This window comes from Callithrix jacchus, chromosome 10, assembly GCF_049354715.1.
Source record: "Callithrix jacchus isolate 240 chromosome 10, calJac240_pri, whole genome shotgun sequence".
Lineage (NCBI taxonomy): Eukaryota > Metazoa > Chordata > Mammalia > Primates > Cebidae > Callithrix > Callithrix jacchus.
This window is the reverse complement of record NC_133511.1, coordinates 45,516,561-45,533,912: the sequence shown is the minus strand read 5'-3', so window position 1 is coordinate 45,533,912 and position 17,352 is coordinate 45,516,561. Positions and strand designations below refer to the sequence as shown.

Here is a 17,352-nt window from a genome sequence, read left to right as displayed (position 1 = left end):
CTAGTTGAAGCAGTACAGATGATTATATTAAATCTCAAACCATGAATATGTCTTGTTAACATCCTGTGTGATGAAATGGGAAGATACATAAAGTGCTTCTGCTGCGAACTGAGAAAAAGCCCTTGTGATAGAATTGTGATATAAACATGAAACTAGATGCTTTTCTCATGGAATCCATATTTACTTGAAAGAAAAACTGGCAAACTGTGGTTATTCTGACTTGGGCATTCGATACATATTGTCTCCAAAATAAATAAAGGGAACTTGTCATTTCAAGAAAAACTATTTGCTGAATTGATAAAACTTAAGCTTTAAAGTGAAAATTGGATTTTGGAATTTTGGGAAACTTGTATCTGCCACCATGAACTTGACATCTTTCCAATATGTAAAAGACTTTTCTGTTGATTGAGATCCGTGGTATATTAACAAATGGGATTTGGTTGATATTATATACTTAAATGTTTCAATGTATGGAACATCTCTATAAGTTATTGAACCATTGTTTTCCAGATGACCACATATGATGTTACATGCAAATGTAAGAAATAACAACTCCCTTCAAAGTGAGAGATGGGCCAATAGATTTTAATGTAATACCGTACGGAGGAATATCCATGAAAAGACCTCTGTCAGGGTTTCTTTTTTTTTTTTTTTTTTTGGCGGGGGGGAGGAAGGCAGGAAGGGAGGGAAGAAGGACGGTAGGGAGGAAGGAAGGGATGAAGGAAGGAAGGAAGGGAGGAAGCATGGAGGGAGGGAGGGAGGGAGGGAAGGGAAGGAAGGAAATCAAGCAATGAGAGAGACATTGCCGACCTGGATCTAGAGGTTTACAAGTTGATTTCTTTTTTTTTGAGAGAAGGAAAGAAAAAAAAAATAAGTAAAGGAGAGGAAGAAAGAGGAAGAAAAAGAGGGAGAGTAAATGGAAATATTGCTTTATTTTGAAAAAAATTGGGTATTAATAATGGCCAATCAACGTTTCATTTAAACTTATGGGTAGGTGTGATGTGGTATTGACAAGAATGTATATTTTGTGTATTTGAAGTGGAGAGCTCTATGAATATTTATTAAGTTTACTTGTTCCGGATCTGGTTCGAGTCCTTGATATCCTTATTAATTTTCTGTCTCATTGAATCTAAGTCTCGTATCTGGGTGTTAGGATCGTTAGCTCTTGTTGTTGCATTGATCCTTTTACCACTGTATCTTTGTTGCTTTAAAATCTATTTTATCCGATACGAGAATTGCAACTCCTGCTTTTTATTTATTTATTATTTATTTTTGCTCTCCATTTGGTTGGTAAATCTTTCTCCATCCCTTTGTTTTGAGTCTTTGTGTATCCTTGCATATGAAACAGGTCTGGATGTAACATGCCATTGGGTTTTGGCTGTGTCTTTTGATTGGGGGATTTAGTCAATTTATATTTAGGGTTACTGCCATTTGATGTGGACTGGCTGTTTTATCCATTCGTTGGTATAAATTCTTCTTTATGTTGGTGCTCTTTACTTTATGGTGTATTTTTAGAAAGGCTAATACTGGTTGTTTCTTTCTGTGTGTAATTCTTCTTTCAGAAGCTCTTGTAAAGCAGGCCTGGTGGTAATAAAATCTCTGAGTTCTTGCTTGTTCATAAAAGATTTTATTTTTCCTTCAGTTGTGAAGCTTAGTTTGGCAGGATATGAAATTCTGGGCTGAAGGTTCTGTTCTTTGAGGATGTTGAATATTGGCCCCCACTCTCTTCTGGCTTGTAGAGTTTCTGCTGAGAGATCTGCTGTAAGTCTGATAGGCTTGCCTTTGTGGGTAACCTGACCTTTCTCTCTGGCTGCCCTTAGTATTTTCTCCTTCGTGTCAACCCTGGTGAATCTAACGATTATGTGCCTTGGGGTTGCTCTTCTTGAGGAATATCTTTGTGGTGTTCTCTGTATTACCTGGGGTTGAATGTTGACCCGCTTTGCTAGTTTAGGAAAATTTTCCTGAATAATATCCTGAAGGGTATTTTCCAGCTTGGATTCATTCTCTCCGTCGCATTCAGGTACACCTATCAACGTAAATTTGGTCTTTTCACATAGTCCCACATTTCTTGGAGACGTTGCTCATTCCTTTTTATCCTTTTTTCTCTAATCTTTTCTTCATGTTTTATTTCATTAAGTTGGACTTTGACCTCTGATATCTCTTCTTGTGCTTGAACAATTCGAGTGTTTAAACTTGTGCATACTTCTCGGAGTTTCTGTATTGTATTCTTCAGTTCCATTAATTCACTCATACTCCGCTCTAAGTTGTCTATTCTCAATAGGATTTCATCAAACCTTTTTTCAAAGTTCCTAGTTTCTTTACATTGGGCTACAATATGTTCTTTTAACTCACCGAAGTTTGTTTATTATCCATTCCTTGAAGCGTGATTCTGTCATCAGGAGGCGCTCGTTCTCCATCAAGCCTTGTTCCATTGTTGATGAGGAACTGTGATCATCTTTAGAGAGAGAGGCGTTCTGACTTTGAGTATTCTCAGCTTTTTTACGCTGGTTTTTTCCCATCATTATAAATTTATCCTCCTGTCGTCTTTGAAATTACCAGCTTTCAGATTAGGTCTCTTGAGTGGAAGTCCAGGTTGTTAGTTCCCAGGGCCAGAGCAGCGGCGTTAAAATTGATGGTGCTTTTCTGCCCAGGATTCTCCTGTCTGGCTTCCTTCTTGTGTCTGTAGTAGGCGACTCTGCCTTCCCAGGACTCCAAACCTCGGTCAGAAGGGGAACCCGTCCTGTTTACTCTGCGCCTAGCGCTGCCTCACCGAGGTGCCATCACTGCCGCTGCGCCGGGCTCTGGTGTTGTGCTGGGGGCCAGGGCCGGTCCTCCAAATGTGTTTACTCTGCTCCGAGAGCTGCCTCGCCGAGGTGCGGGCGGAACCGCTGCACCGGCCACAGAGTCACGCTGGCGACCCGTGTGTTTCCTCCACTGGGGGATCTTCTGCTCCGTGAGCAACCAGACTTTGTCTGAAAGTGTGGCGTCCTCTAGTTCTCCGCGCCTTCCCTGAGAGCTGCAATCTCGGGATGTTAGCGATCGGCCATCTTGGATCGTTCCTCTCTGTCAGGGTTTCATATCTTATGTTGCAATTGCCTTTAAGAAAATTCCAGTTGTTGAGTTTTGGTGTGGTTTCACAGAATAGTCACAATTATCTGAAGAGGCTATTAAAATATGCTTTCTTTTGCCAACTACATATTTGTATGAGGACAGATATTCTTACTTCAATGAAAAATTATATAACAACAGATTGAAAGAAGAAGCAGATTTGAGAATCTAGCTGTCTTATATTAAGCCAGACATTAAAGAAAAGAAATATCCAAAATAATAAAAAAATTCTCTCTTTGTTTTAAAAATGAGCTTTTTTTTCATAAAAATATTTTATGTAACATATCATGGGTTTGCTATTGTTATTTTTAAGTGAGTTAACATATACTTTCTAACTTCAGTTTCAAATGCATTAAATATTGATAGATATAGCTCACATTAACAGTAACTCATTGGGTCGTCAATAATTTTAGAGTGTGAAAGGGCCCTAAAACCAAAACGTTTGAGCACTGTTGCTGCAGTGGCAAAGGCCATAGAGCCTGGAGCCAGGCCAGCTGGGCTTGAGGCGTAGTTTTGTTCTTCACTGATTGTGTGGCACTAGTCAAGTTACTCTCAGTGCTTTAGTGTCCTCATCTGAGCAATGGGAGTAATCATCACAGAGTTGTTATGGGGATCGAGTGAGTGAATACGAATTGTTTAGAACAGAACAATGCCCTTCACATAGAAAATTTACAGCAGTGTTTGGTTATGTCCATTTACCTGTAATTGGTTTGTCCCTAGAAAATTTTATTTTGCAACATGTTTCCCTCTCAGCATCATGACTGATGATAAATTAGGGGTTATTACACTGGGGTTTGTAGTGAACTCCATGAAATCGTACATGAAATTTCTGTGTATACATCTTCTAGACATAGGGAGAAGCTCTGTTGCTTTAGACAGATTTTTTTAAGGGGTGAGCCAAAACAAGAGTGCCAAAGGGGAAAAGAGGTAAGTATAGCCCCAAGCACAGCTAGATCCTGTGTGTGTGTGCTTTGAGATGAATGTGGGCACTGGTATCCTAGCTTACCACTCCACACTTCCTTGAGCCTGTTATTTCTGCACTGTTTGACAATTTTCTGCTTTACGTGTTTGTCTCTCTTGATAGACCTTCATATTTGGGTCTTATATCTAGCACTGTCTTGCTCATGGCAGATGTTCAATGTCATATATCTTTGTGGAATGAATGGCTAAATGGAAAAATGAATGAGTGAATGATTCTGCCTTTTGCTGCCAGTGACCCATGATCCTTTGTAACTCCTATCACATGTATCTGGTTTTTTTTATTCTTGTTTTTTTTTTTTTTTAATTCTGCGAATGCTTGGAGCAGTCAAAATTGAGTTTACCTCTCAGCCTTATGGCTGTTAGCCCCGTGACCCAGGGCCTGCCATTCCTGTTTTTGTACAGGTACAAAGGAGAAAAAGAAACCTAATTCTCAGGAATATGAGGATTACCTGAGATAATGCTTGTAGCATGTCATGCTCAGTAATATTACTTTCTCTGACTTCCTTTCCTGTAACTAGATAGCTGCTTGTCTTTACAGGGACTCTTTGGCTGTAGTTGGCCACTGCAATGAACTCGTGTGTAATTGGTTTTCATTAACTCACTTAAATCCTCATAACAACTCTTCATAACAACTTTATGAGGATTATCCTTCCTTCTTAGCAGAGGGTTTTTGAGTTTCAGATTTATCAAGCATTCATGTATGGTATGCTAGGCATTTTCACAGCTTTGTCTCATCATGTTGTTGAAATGAGTGTATATTTTTTGTTATTCTTATAATCACCTTGTTTCTGTTTGACAGTATTTGAGATATGACTGAAATAGCCATATTCTCATATCTAGTCATTCAGGTTTGCACGTATAAAATACAGGACACTGAAACTACTGACTTTAAATCTGAATTTATTGAAAAGTAACAAATTGTGGGAAGTATTTTTCACATTACTAAAGTAGTTATTGCAGGTTGGTTAGTGGTTAGTTTTAGGAAGAGTTTAATCTTCTTTACTTATCCATTATTATTTGAATTTATTAAATCCAACACATTTTGTACTTAAAATGTGATTGATTTATAAAAGTCTAGTTTACCACAACTTTTCAGGACTGTATATGTTTGTTGTAGAAGAGCTTATATTGGTAGAGAAGTACAAACTTCCCAAACCTGACTGCATTCAAATTGTCTGTGAAAGATGGTCCAAAAATGTCATTTCTGGTCTACACTTGTGGTGAAGCCAGTGTTGCAGGTCTGACTTGGAAGTGATGTTTTTAACGAGCTCCATGAATGTTTCTGACACACTGTAGGTTTGGGATTCATTGTTAAGGTGGCAACACAGTCATGAAAATAATATGCAAAAAAAAAAAAAAGAAAGAAAATATTATGCAGCCAGATGGAAGTGATGAGGAAGCGTGGTTTTGTCAATTGTCTTGGTGTTCTGGTGTTTGGCAGGGAGTGTGCTCTTATTCCCCGAAGGTTTTATAAAAAATAACACAAAGAAAATGGTGTTGGATCCTTCTCTGCCTCATACATCCAGAGAAATAAACTTTCTCAGGACCTTTCCACTTTATCCACAAGTTAAGAACATTTCATTAAAACTCTCCTAATTTTAATCTAAGAAATTTGGTAGAAAAAAAGACCTAGAATTAGTTTGCATTATTGAGGGGTCTTTGGAGTGTAGAGTGGTGTAGTCAAAAGAGCTTTTCTGTTGGAGGGGCTGTGTTGCTGGCTAGTTTTTAACTCTGGGCATTATGTAACCTCTGTGAGCTCAGTATCACTATCAATAAAATGAGAGTGAGTATTGGTAATCAAATAATATGATTTTTATAACATCCTGGCACTAATAGGCTCTCAATAAATGGCAGCTCTTGCTATTATTGGTTATACTCTTTGTTACTCAAGGGATGTTTAGTTTCTTGGAGATACTGGTTGCTCTAAATTATGTAATTCATTCATGAGCCCATATTGATTTAGGAGCTGGGTGAGTGTCATTAGAAGCAATGTGCTTGCCTCTTGAGAGAGTCCCAGTCCCTGTGGGCTGCTGCTGTCTGACAGACATCCCAGCGTCACTCATCTGCAACAGTGCACACTAATAGGATCCAGAAAGCCAGAGGAATCCGTGGCAGATAGGAAGTATCTGAACTGCTCCTTTCTCTTACGGGGTGAGAGTGGGAGCTTTGAAGAGCATAATTATGCAGACATATTGTCATTTCATGTCTGGGGGTTGTTTTAAAGCTTTCTATACTGTTTGTTTTCATTTGTTCAAAAAATATTAAGGCCTCTTAAAATTTTTGAGTGAAAAAATATTTTTCATTTACTGTCTGCAGTAAGTATAACACCCTGGTAATACTTTTTCACTCTCGGTGGGACCACAGTGTATGTCAGAGCCACCCAAAAGAATACTACTGTGATCCTGAGATACTTACTTCCAGATAGTTATACAAACAGGTTATGATGAAAGATATTTAAATGTCAGTAACTTAATTAAATATAGGGTTTATTAAAACTTATCTGAGAAAAAGAATCTCTGGAGTTCAGGTACTTTTAGTCTTTTTGTTTTAGATAAGTTAAGCAACAAATATATCAACATAAAATATATATTATAATGTTACTATATACAATTTGAGTCAAGATATTTAAGGACCTTTGGATTTTATGTTAAAGGCTAAATTTTAAAAACATAGTTTCATAGAGAAAACCTTTTTGTTATGGATACTGTCATTGCATTCTCACTGTAACTCTGTGTGAGAGATGGAACTGGGAATATTCCTTTTTTTATTTATGGCAAATGAGTCGGGAGGACTCCTGCCTCTGCCTGGGTTCCCAGACCTGTGGAGGAAGCCCAAGCAAAGGCCTCATTTAGCCCAGTCCCGTGGGCTCAGGACCTGCCTGCGGGCATTGAGGAGGAGGGGAGCACACCTGTCTCTCAAATGTGAGCTTGTGCTCAAGCTGCAGAATCCCTGTGTGGTTGTTACTTCTAACATTATGTATAAAGCCTTTCTGGTATTGGATCATAGCATGCTTGTAATTAACCTGTTTTGGAACTAGATGGCTTTCTCTTTTTTCCCCAATAGCTTTTACCTTGGTTTCCTGAATAGTTTGAGAAGCCTTAGAAAAGGCAAACTTACCTTTGAGCTAAGTTCTGTAATAAGAACATGCTTATAACTAGTTATTTTAAATAACTAGTTTAAATATAACTAGTTTAGTTCAACAAATACTAAACTAGTTATTGAGTCCCCATGATGTGTCAGAAACTCTTGAGTTTTTGTTGAGTCCCCATGATGTTGAGACCAGCCTGGCCAACATGATGAAACTCTGTGTTTACTAAAAATACAAAAATTAGTTGGGTGTGATGGCAGGCACCTATAATCCCAACTACTCGGAGGCTGAGGCAGGAGAATCACTTGAACCCAGGAGGTTGAGTGGGTTTTTGTTGAGTCCCCATGATGTGTCAGAAACTCTTAAATACGAGGAACATATGTAGACAATTTATTGGTAAAATAAATATGTGTTGAATACTTGTTGTGATCTTATTTTTGCGAGTAACTGGAGATACAAAGGTGAATAAGACATGGTCTCTCTTGTTATGAGTTAAAGGGGGAAAAGTGGGAAAGAAATGAAATTCACAGGCATTTTAATACATTATGGCAAGAGTATGCATAGAATGCTTGGGGATTACTGAGTGGCGTATAGATATTGGGGGAAGGAGGTAAAGAGGACTCCCTGGAGGAACTGGTGCTAGAATAGAGCTTCAGAAGACTTTCTCAAATTAGTATACATTTTAGCATTTAGTATGTGCCAAAGTAAAAGTTTCATAGATTTATAAGGATAGAGAGGCCCTCTAGATGAAGAAACCATGGGGAAACTGCATGTATTTTTCACAGGTATTTGCACAAGGTTGGTGCCAGGGATAGCTAGGGTATCCCTGTACATGAGTTACTATAATTCCAGGCAGATACTGCTAAATCATGTAGTACTTAAGATACAGACAAAATGCTGCACTAGAATGAGAATCAGAACAATTACTTAAAAAATAAGTCTATCAGAGATTCTTGATTGTAAGAAGCACAAAGTGACATTGGCTAACTTAAGCAAAAGGGAAATTTATTGGAAATATGTTGGGCAGCTCACAAATTAATTGAAAGACTCAGAAAATGCGCAGGAATCTAGGCAAATAGACACTGGGAACCCAGCCAGAGATAAGCTACATGTCTTGTTAGGATGAGGTCACCATAGAGACTGCTGCTGCTATCGCAGGTAGTTTGTCAACACTTTTTCATTGTTGCATCATTTCCTCAAGATTCAGTACACATCCAGTTGACTGAGCCTATGTCTTTCTAACTGCTGAACATGGAGGGGATCCTTTGGCTTCTGTAATGGAAGGTAGATAGAATCTGCCCCTAGACTTAGACAGTGAGTTCAGTGTTGCCTAACATCAAAAGCATTTACTTAGTTGACTGACTATCAGGAAGGGAATATGGGAGGTAATAGTTGGAAGTTGAACTATAAATTCTCTAATTTATTTTCTAGCTTTAATGTGTTAGGAAAATAATGTACTAATGCTTTTAACCCCCTCCTCCCACCAGTAAATACTGGATTCTGGATCTACAGATATAGCTTCATCATTCTCCTTATCCAATGCCAAGCTACACTGAACTCTATGCCTTAAAGAGACTGCAGTTTCATAACCCAGTCCTATGCTTTTGCTTTTCCCATGTTGGGCCAATCTTCCCTCACTACCACCTTCTCCACACCCCACAGTGGATTAACATCCTCCTCATTTTTCCTCTGGTTCAGTTTCAGCCCACATGTCTCTTTCTTCTTGTCATTGAAGCTCTGTGTCTCTTCTGTCAGTCAACAGGTAGTAATTATTACTCATGGACCTCCAAAGAAGTATGTTCCTTTAATAGAGCACTTACTTTATAATGAAAATGGGTAGTTGTGTGCATGTTGGTCTCTGCAACCAAATCGTAAAATCCTAAGGCCAAGGACAGTCTTACTCATTTCTTGGTATTTATAGCTGCAATCACAGCGTTCTCTTGAGCTCAATTGTTACTTTAAAGGTTAAGCATGTACTCTGCATTTCGGTTTTGGTCATATCTCAAAGATACTTTTAAGCAAGCATTACAAAGTTAAATTTCAGACAAGTTTACTCAACACACATTGAGTGAGTTAAATAGGTGTTGGGGTCTTGATTTCACTTGTTTTCTGGAACACATGGATTGGTCCAGGAAAGACCTGCCATGTAGGGTTTGCAAATCTTGTTAACCCCACCCCTCAACAGCCCACTCCAAACCTTCGGTTTCAGGTAACGGTTGTTTGGGGGAAAAGAGAGTGAGAAAGCATTTTCCAGGGAGAGCTTTTGACTAGCTTTTGGTTTAGTGGTGAAACTTACTGTTTTCTTTTTATTTATTTTGTATTTTTTATTTTTTGAGATGGAGTCTTGCTCTGTCACCCAGGCTGGTGTGCAGTGGTGCAGTTGTGGCTCACTACAACCTCTGCCTCCTGGGTTCAAGTGATTCTCCTGCCTCAGCCTCCCGAGTAGTTGGGATTATAGGTGCCTGCCATCACACCCAGCTAATTTTTGTATTTTTAGTAAACACAGAGTTTCATCATGTTGGCCAGGCTGGTCTCAAGCTCCTGACCTCAAGTAATCTGCCTGCCTTGGCCTCCCAAAGTGCTGGGATTACAGGCATGAGCCACCACACCAGGCACTATTACCTTTTTAAAAATGTGTTGCATGCAGGTATTTGGAGGAGGCACTGCCACCTGTCAGTGCTGCCTTTAGGATTGTGAATCAGCTAATCCAGATGAGCTGGCTTGATTTCACGTGAGGACTCCTAAACAGACTGGCCCTTATTTTTCAGGTACTGGACATAGGTTCTCCAGCTCTTTTTAAAACATTGTTTCCAGGGTATCCTTCTCCCTGAGCAGAGTATTCAGCTGCCTAGAAAAACCTCGAGTTCTGCCGGAATCAGAAGGCTTCATGGCTTACATTTAACTTTGAGGCCGCTGGCACACTCAGCAAATTCCTTAGTTCTTTGAAAGGTAAGGTAGAAGCCACAGAATTGTTTGTTGCTGTGGTTGAAGTCTCTGTCATAAAGTTACAGGAGGTTATTGTAATCTAGACAGTGAAATTGTTTTTAAATCATTAGGAGGTTTCGGATTACATGTAGCTGGCAGAAAGCTTTGCACGTTGGTGACAACACCGGGCACTGTTACCTTTTTAAAAACGTGTTGCATGCAGGTATTTGGAGGAGGCACTGCCACCTGTCAGTACTGCCTTTAGGACTGCGAATCAGCTAATTCAGATGAGCTGGCTTGATTTCACGTGAGGACTCCTAAACCAACTGGCCCTTATTTTCTGGGAGTGGTTTTGCGGTTAGTGGTCTCTTTGAGGAATGGATCACTGGCCTGTCGAGTTCAAAGCACTAGTATTTGCTGCCTAGGGGAGAGTAAGGAACTGAAAGGTACAAGGAATTATCTGCAACTCTCAGAGACTAGCTTTGGAGGGATCTTTGACTTTTCCTTAAACTCTTACTTGGTACTGACACCATTCCAGAGTATAAAGCCATGTTCTTGCCATCAGTCAGCAAATAGTAAGAAGTAGGTATCTTACATGCTACATGCTTGCAGAAATTAGCAAGTACACAGCACACTGTCTGTCTTCAAAGGGTTAATGACTTTATCAGGGCCATAACACCAGCCTATTAAATGACTACTGCAAAATCCTAGGCAGGCGAAATTTAAGTATCAAGTTTTGTGTGCCTCAAATCATAACTGTGGTTACAGTTGAGGGAAGGGAGACAAGTTGGGGGGTGGGGGATTGTTGATGGGCATTCTACAGGAGGTAAGCAAGAGGTGCATTTACTGAGATGAACTTTAAAGTAGTTAGGGGTGCATGTGAAGACAGAAGATGGCACTTAGAGAATGAGGATGACATGTTCACAGGATGCTTGGATGCTGAGGGGAACAGCAAGACTATGCACAGCTAGAGGGGGGCCCTGTTTATAGACAGTCTTGAAAACCACACAAAATTCCACCTTGAAGTTATAGCCGAAATCATTATGTATAAGGGACTGGGATGCCAGAAGTGGAATTTAAGGACAAGTGATTTCCCAGTTGTGTGTATTGTATGATAGTGGAGTGACAGTTTCATGTCCTCCAGGGTTTAAACTTCATGGAGACTTTCAGCCTGTTGTATTATTGGCCGGTGGACAGATTCAGGAACTTACCCTCAGGAATTAATAGTTCCACTGGCAGGTGAAGCAGAGGAGTGGCTCACCACGGTTTTTGTTCCTCCTCTTGCCTCCCCCAGAAAACTCACTTCATTTACTTTAATTCATTTTTTTCCTTTAACAATGAAGTCCTTGTTATTGCTTCTCGTGAATAGGGAAAACAGTCTTGTTCAGAGTCACATTACCTAAAGGCCTCTGGACAGTTAGAAAGAAAGTAATGCATAAAACCATATGGGAAGGAAGTTTTCAGTGCTTCAGAAAAGCAAGCCAAAAAGCAGTCATGCTTAGAGAGAGAGAAGCAAAGGAGTTTTCATGTTGACAAATGACATGCAGATTTTGTTAAGAAAAAGGAATCATTCTTGGTAAAATGGGTGCTAGGCAATATAAGACAGAAATGTTGCACCCTTAAACTAAAATGTTAGAATTTCACCCTTTGTTGAGTGCAGCAAAGACAGATCTCTAGGTTTCCTTCAGGGTAGCAGCCCTAGGAGCTGCACTTGCTCCTCCCCAGTGGGAGACCCCAGAGAGCTGAGTCCTTTACTCAGACCTTAGCTTATTTTCTATTGCTTTTGTCACTTTCCCCATGCAGACTAAAGCTGTATGAGTGGTGATTCTTAGATAAGGTTCCTAAAAGTTGCCTACAAAGTCCAGAAGGGCTTATATGGGAATAGTATTTATGAAGCCACTACAGGCAGCTACACTGTATGTAGAACACACTGTAGAGCCAGCGGGGTCCTTGGCAGGCTGTGGGCTCCCCTAAAAACTGGCACTGTTGCTCAGCCCCTGGGACTGAGCCAGCTCTACATGGGCTTTCTGGGTGGTAGTGATATCTGGGAGGCTTCTGTGGTTTCTCACAGCTCTCACTCCTTGTTACGAACTTTTGACATAGAAAACAGCAGTCTCTCTCATGCCATAGGTTTCTTTCCAATTCCTCATTTCAGATATCCTTGACCTTGTTGCTTAGACCATGTGCATTTTGCCTAAGAAAGTAAAATGTGGCACATTTATACCATGGAATAATATGCAATCATAAAAAAAAGATGATTTCATGTCATTTGCAACGACGTGGAGGAAGCTGGAAACCATCGTCAGCAGACTAACACAGGAACAGAAAACTAAATACCACATGTTCTCACTCATAAGTGGGAGTTGAACACTGAGAGAATATGGACACAGTGAGGAGAACATCAGACACCAGAGCCTGTTGGGAGGTTGGGGGCTAGGGTAGGGATAGCATTAGGAGAAATACCTAATGTAGATGACAGGTTGATGGGTACAGCAAACCACCATGGCATGTGTAGCAGACCTGCACGTTCTGCACATATACCCCAGAACTTAAAGTATAATTTAAAAAAGAAAAAAGAAAATAGACCCAATTTATGCTTCAGGAATTCCCAGTGAAGACAGTGAACTAAAATAGGCAAGGAGGGTTCAGGTACATGTAGGATGGAACTGTGAGCTCTGTCAGATTTTTGCTGTATGGCCCTGGAATCTGAGGTGGACTCTGTAACACACATTATTGTCACTTTTCCTTGTCTTTCAAGTGAGAAAGCTAGCGGTTAAAGTGACTCCTTCAGCCTGTGTCAGTGCTGGGCTAGCTCGGCTGGTTGTCTCTTGGCTTTAGTGGAGTGTTTGGTACCTGGGCATGTCCGTCTGCCGGGTCTGTTGTCATCTGTTCAGCTCGCCAGCCTTTCATCAGCACTGAGGAGAGGTTGGCAGCAGTGGGAGTGTAACTCAATGAACGTGTGGGACCCTGGGTGTGAGTTAAGATGGAGTTCTAAGTGATCTTTGGCGTATCTTAACAGTTAGGCATCCTGTCCTTCAGTGTGAATGCAGGTGTGTGTGGGGGTGTGTGTGTGAAATGCTTTAGTTCCTTCATAATGTTGAGGGAACAATATTGAAGGGTGAAGGCATATCTTTGGTGTCCTCTGTGCTCTAGCTTCGCTCCAAGGACTGCCCTCTTTGTAGTGTTCTGTGGTCTGGAGTTGAACCCCCTCTCAATTAGCTGGTCATGAGATAAGGTGTGGAAAAGCAATTCATACCAACGTTGTAGGGACCGTGAATGGCTTAGTGCTGGGGTCTGTACTGAGCTCCACATTGAAAGCACACACACACACGCACACACACTCCCCCTACCCTTTTCCTTATATGCATATTCATATGTATATGTATAAACACACGAATATGTGTTTTAGTTGGATCTCCGTTTTATTACCAGTTTACTCTGTCTTTAACATTCTTAGTCATGGTCATGTGACTAGATAGCATCACCCAAAGTTGTAATATGCTGGCACATAGCATTCCTGACTCAGTGTCTATTTTAAGAAAACACCATACTTTCTTTGATTGAAGTATATGGGCTCTCAACTTCTCTCTTACTCTGATTTGGTAGGGGGGTTGGGATGAAGGTGCAGAAAGGTGTTTTGTGGTTTGGTTTTTTATTATTGTTATTTTCCCTCTTGCTTAGAGCTTCCCAAGTTTCGCTGAACATTGGATTCATTGGAAGAACTTTATAAAATACAGGTGTCTGGGCTCTATCTTCAGAGATTCTGATTGAGTAGGTCTGGGAGGCCTGCGTGCAGAGATTTAAAAAGTTTCTCAGGTGATTTTAATATGCAGCCAGAATTGTACCTTGTACCTTTTTCATTTTCCACCTGCCTGAAAGGAAGCCAGATCGGGACTTGCCTTTGTGTCCATGATTCCTAATTTTAGCCCTAGTCTTCTAGATTTATAGATAATGCCCAGAAAGGGGCTGGGTTTCTTTTCAGGTTGGCCAAGAGGAGATGGTGGACAGACACTGTTATGCCCTGGAACTGTAGTTATAGACTGATCTTCAGATAGTGTCATTTATACTTGGTTTATGTTCATCTTTAAGGCTGGGTGTTACAACTATATTATTTATTTTAAATTTATAAGGTAAATATTCTTATCAGAATCCTTTTTCTTTCTAGTCCAAATATGCCTGTAATACACGTGAGCACACATGCAAATACTGTTTCACATGTTGAAGTAAAAAAACTCAGGAAGAAGATGAAGCCATTCCCATCTTATGGCCTTTTGGTATCAATCATTAGTCACTTACTTTGGCCTTGTGAAAGATGGGTAGATAACAAACCTAGTGAGAAATTTCAAATTACCAGTTTGAAGCCATTGCTGAAAAACAGAATTTTTTTTTAATGGAATTATCTTTCGGGCAAAGATGTTGATTTATTTTAAAAGTACTATGATTCTTTCCCTAGAGTAAAATAAGTTACTTTTGCTGAAAAGAGTCTTAAACTTGGTGCCCACGCAGAGGAATCAGTGCGGAGAGAGAAAACAGCCTGGGCTCGCCCTGCTGAATGTTCCCACGGTTGTTGTGTGTGCAGTATCAGTGTTACTGTACTCATGTACTTCAGTCCTCAGTGACTGAAGGACTGAATACACTGTCATGTTTAATTGGAACAGGAAGCACACTTCAGTTTGTGTATGAAGCAGATAAACTGGAGCTGAAAGGCTGGTGCTTGGCAAAAGACCAGACCCAGTAGTCCCAGCTCCATGCTGTAACATGAGACTCCAGAAGCCTTTGAGTGGGGCAGAGAGCATGTTCTCTTGCTACCACATGGTGTGGCAGAATGACCACTCCTCTTTATATCTTTTATATATTTTGAGAGACAGCTGCTCTTCCCATTTTAGCTTTCCTTCACTGGCCTCCTCGCTTCTCTTCTTTCTGTCCCCAACCTTGACCATTCAGAACTTTGTGACACATTCAGTCCTAAGACTTGACTTTTGCTGGTGCTTCTGCTACCCTTGGAACCGGGTTGTGTGAGAGCATTAGAGCATTTGTGCCTTTGCTCAGAGTGTCTTGAGGACTGTTACATTGACCTCACGGGTCATTTTGGTGGCTGGCTGGACTTGTGATAATTCTGAATAGTAACTTTGGAATTTTCTGAATCAGAAAAACATAGCTCCCTCTGCAAGTCGAAATGCTGTGGGAGAATGCCTGGTGGGTTCTCGTGAATCATGCAGAAGGAAGGAGGACTTGATTGGCATGCATATTCACTTCACTTTCTCTCCCCCAGGCCCCCCTCCTGCTTGTTATAGCCCCGGTAGTCTTGTCCAGATTCTAGAAGACTCCAACTACTTTTCCCCAGACTTTCAGCTCTATTCTGGGAGGCATGAAACACCTGCTTTGACGGTGGAGGTAACCAGTAGCATCAAGGAAAAAGTTGGTAAGTTCTTTTACTGGCACTTGTGTTGGAAAGCAAAATGATCTTACATTTCTCATCTTTAGCTCTTTTGCATAATTCAGATGTTTATTCTCTAGTCATGTTTTAAAAATCATCATATTGGATTATTGATTGTCTGTTGGTAGATGCCTTATTTTTAATCATGTTTTGGTATGGTGTTAATAGACTGTTTTACTCTGATATGTGACTTTCTCTGAGAGCATCATACCTAAATATGTAGGAACCTCAGAATTATACTACTTATTTCCAGTTTTTCTCTGATTCCTAAATACTTTTTCCTACCCTTTCTCATAATCTCATTTCTTTTTTCCTTCTCTGCTTTCATATTTTATCTCTTTTTGCAAATAACTTAGAAGTTAAAAGAAGTAATTCAAAACTATAGCAAGGAAGGAGCTTTTCCTTTGTAAAAACTTCCTATCAATTTTTGAGAGCTTTTTGGTTAAACTGTGAGGAAGTCTTTAAACCACTTTAGGGAAGGATGTCATGGTTTTTGCTAAATGTGCTTATAACTCACCTCTCTCTTACTTCAGTGAAAGGGGAATTCAATAGTTTTCATGCTTGTTGAGATCTATTCCTGTATTATTCATCAAAATACATAATTTTCCTTTGGAAATATATTTTGCTTTGAATTTTTATTCATTTTATTAAAAAATTTTATTCTTATTTGAATGTGCTTGTTCCATTAAGCCTTTCAGATCAATTACCCTGAGGGGAGGACTGTGCCCTCTTTACTCTTGTAACCCCAGCACCTGTCCCAATGCCTGAACTATAACACATTTTTAGCAAATATGGTAGAGTGAAAGAGCAGACCGGTCCAACCCACATTGATCAATCTTTCCTTGGGTGGTTAATGGCTTTATTACAAATATTTGGCAATTCATCTTGTATGGAGTTTAATAGTTTGTTTTTATTGTTTAGAATTTTTTACTGTTGAACCTTGGGTTTCTACCTCAGTTACAGTATTGATTCTCTGTAGGTAAGGGATAAGTTTCAGTTTATTTCAAGTATAATCCTATGAGGCAGAAAGTCTCTCCATTTTTCAGAGGTGAGAGGTTCAGAGAAGCCACAAAGGTGAGAGTTTGGAGTTAAGGGTGACAGGGAGAGCCTTATGATCAAAGTTGAACTTCAGGAATCAGTCTGTAAACTCCGTTCGTTTTCTCAATAATCATGTTCCAAATGCCTTCTATGTATCAGAGCAGGGTTCAAGGCACTGGGGAGGCAACATGTGATTATAACAGATAGTGTTCTCTGCTCTATCTGGTAGAGGAAGACAGGTCATAATATAATATGGAGTGAAAGGAGAAGGAGCCAGGGGCAAGAGATATTGAGAAGCCATTCAGGATGTCTAAATGACCGGTAAGGAGAGTTGGAACCTGGAGAGTGGCTGAGAGCACGGAAGAATGGACTGGATAGGGGAGCTTGTTGGTGTAGAAACTAGGGCTTGGTTGTGATTTTTAACTGTCATAAATGTGAAATTTCTTAATGAAAATTAGGGGACCATCACAGAGTTACAGCGTTTTGCTATTGCAAGGACAGTAACAATGTCATCTGTTGTCACCTTTTTTCATATTTAAATACCAAAAAAATAAGAGGGATGTGATCCTTGACAGTTCTTGCCCCAAAAAGGACAGTTTTAAGCCTTCTAATGCATTTATCTATTTACATACACATATAGATGTATTAATAGATGTGTATTTATATATCTTGTATATAAGCATATCATACCACCTTCATTTTTTTTTCTCAATTCATTGTGGACTGAGAAAAACTAACTTGACAGTTGATTAAATGCAGAGAGCAAAGAATAAAA

The 17,352-nt window shown here is 39.9% G+C and overlaps 1 protein-coding gene across 11 annotated transcripts in view; it reads left to right on the top strand.

The window, feature by feature from the left end:
* The window catches only part of AMOTL1 (angiomotin like 1), a 176,040-nt gene that overhangs the window by 76,061 nt on the left and 82,627 nt on the right, over positions 1 to 17,352 (top strand). For 6 of the 11 annotated variants that reach the window (XM_035265226.3, XM_035265223.3, XM_078339926.1 and 3 more), the window contains one exon: positions 15,375 to 15,524. The exons of 4 other annotated variants lie outside the window; for them this stretch is intronic. In XM_035265226.3, the coding sequence (XP_035121117.3) occupies positions 15,375 to 15,524 (150 nt within the window). Of the gene's footprint in view, positions 1 to 8,407; positions 8,462 to 15,374; positions 15,525 to 17,352 lie in introns of those variants that run through there. One more of the 11 variants, XM_035265228.3, reaches the window with a different exon arrangement.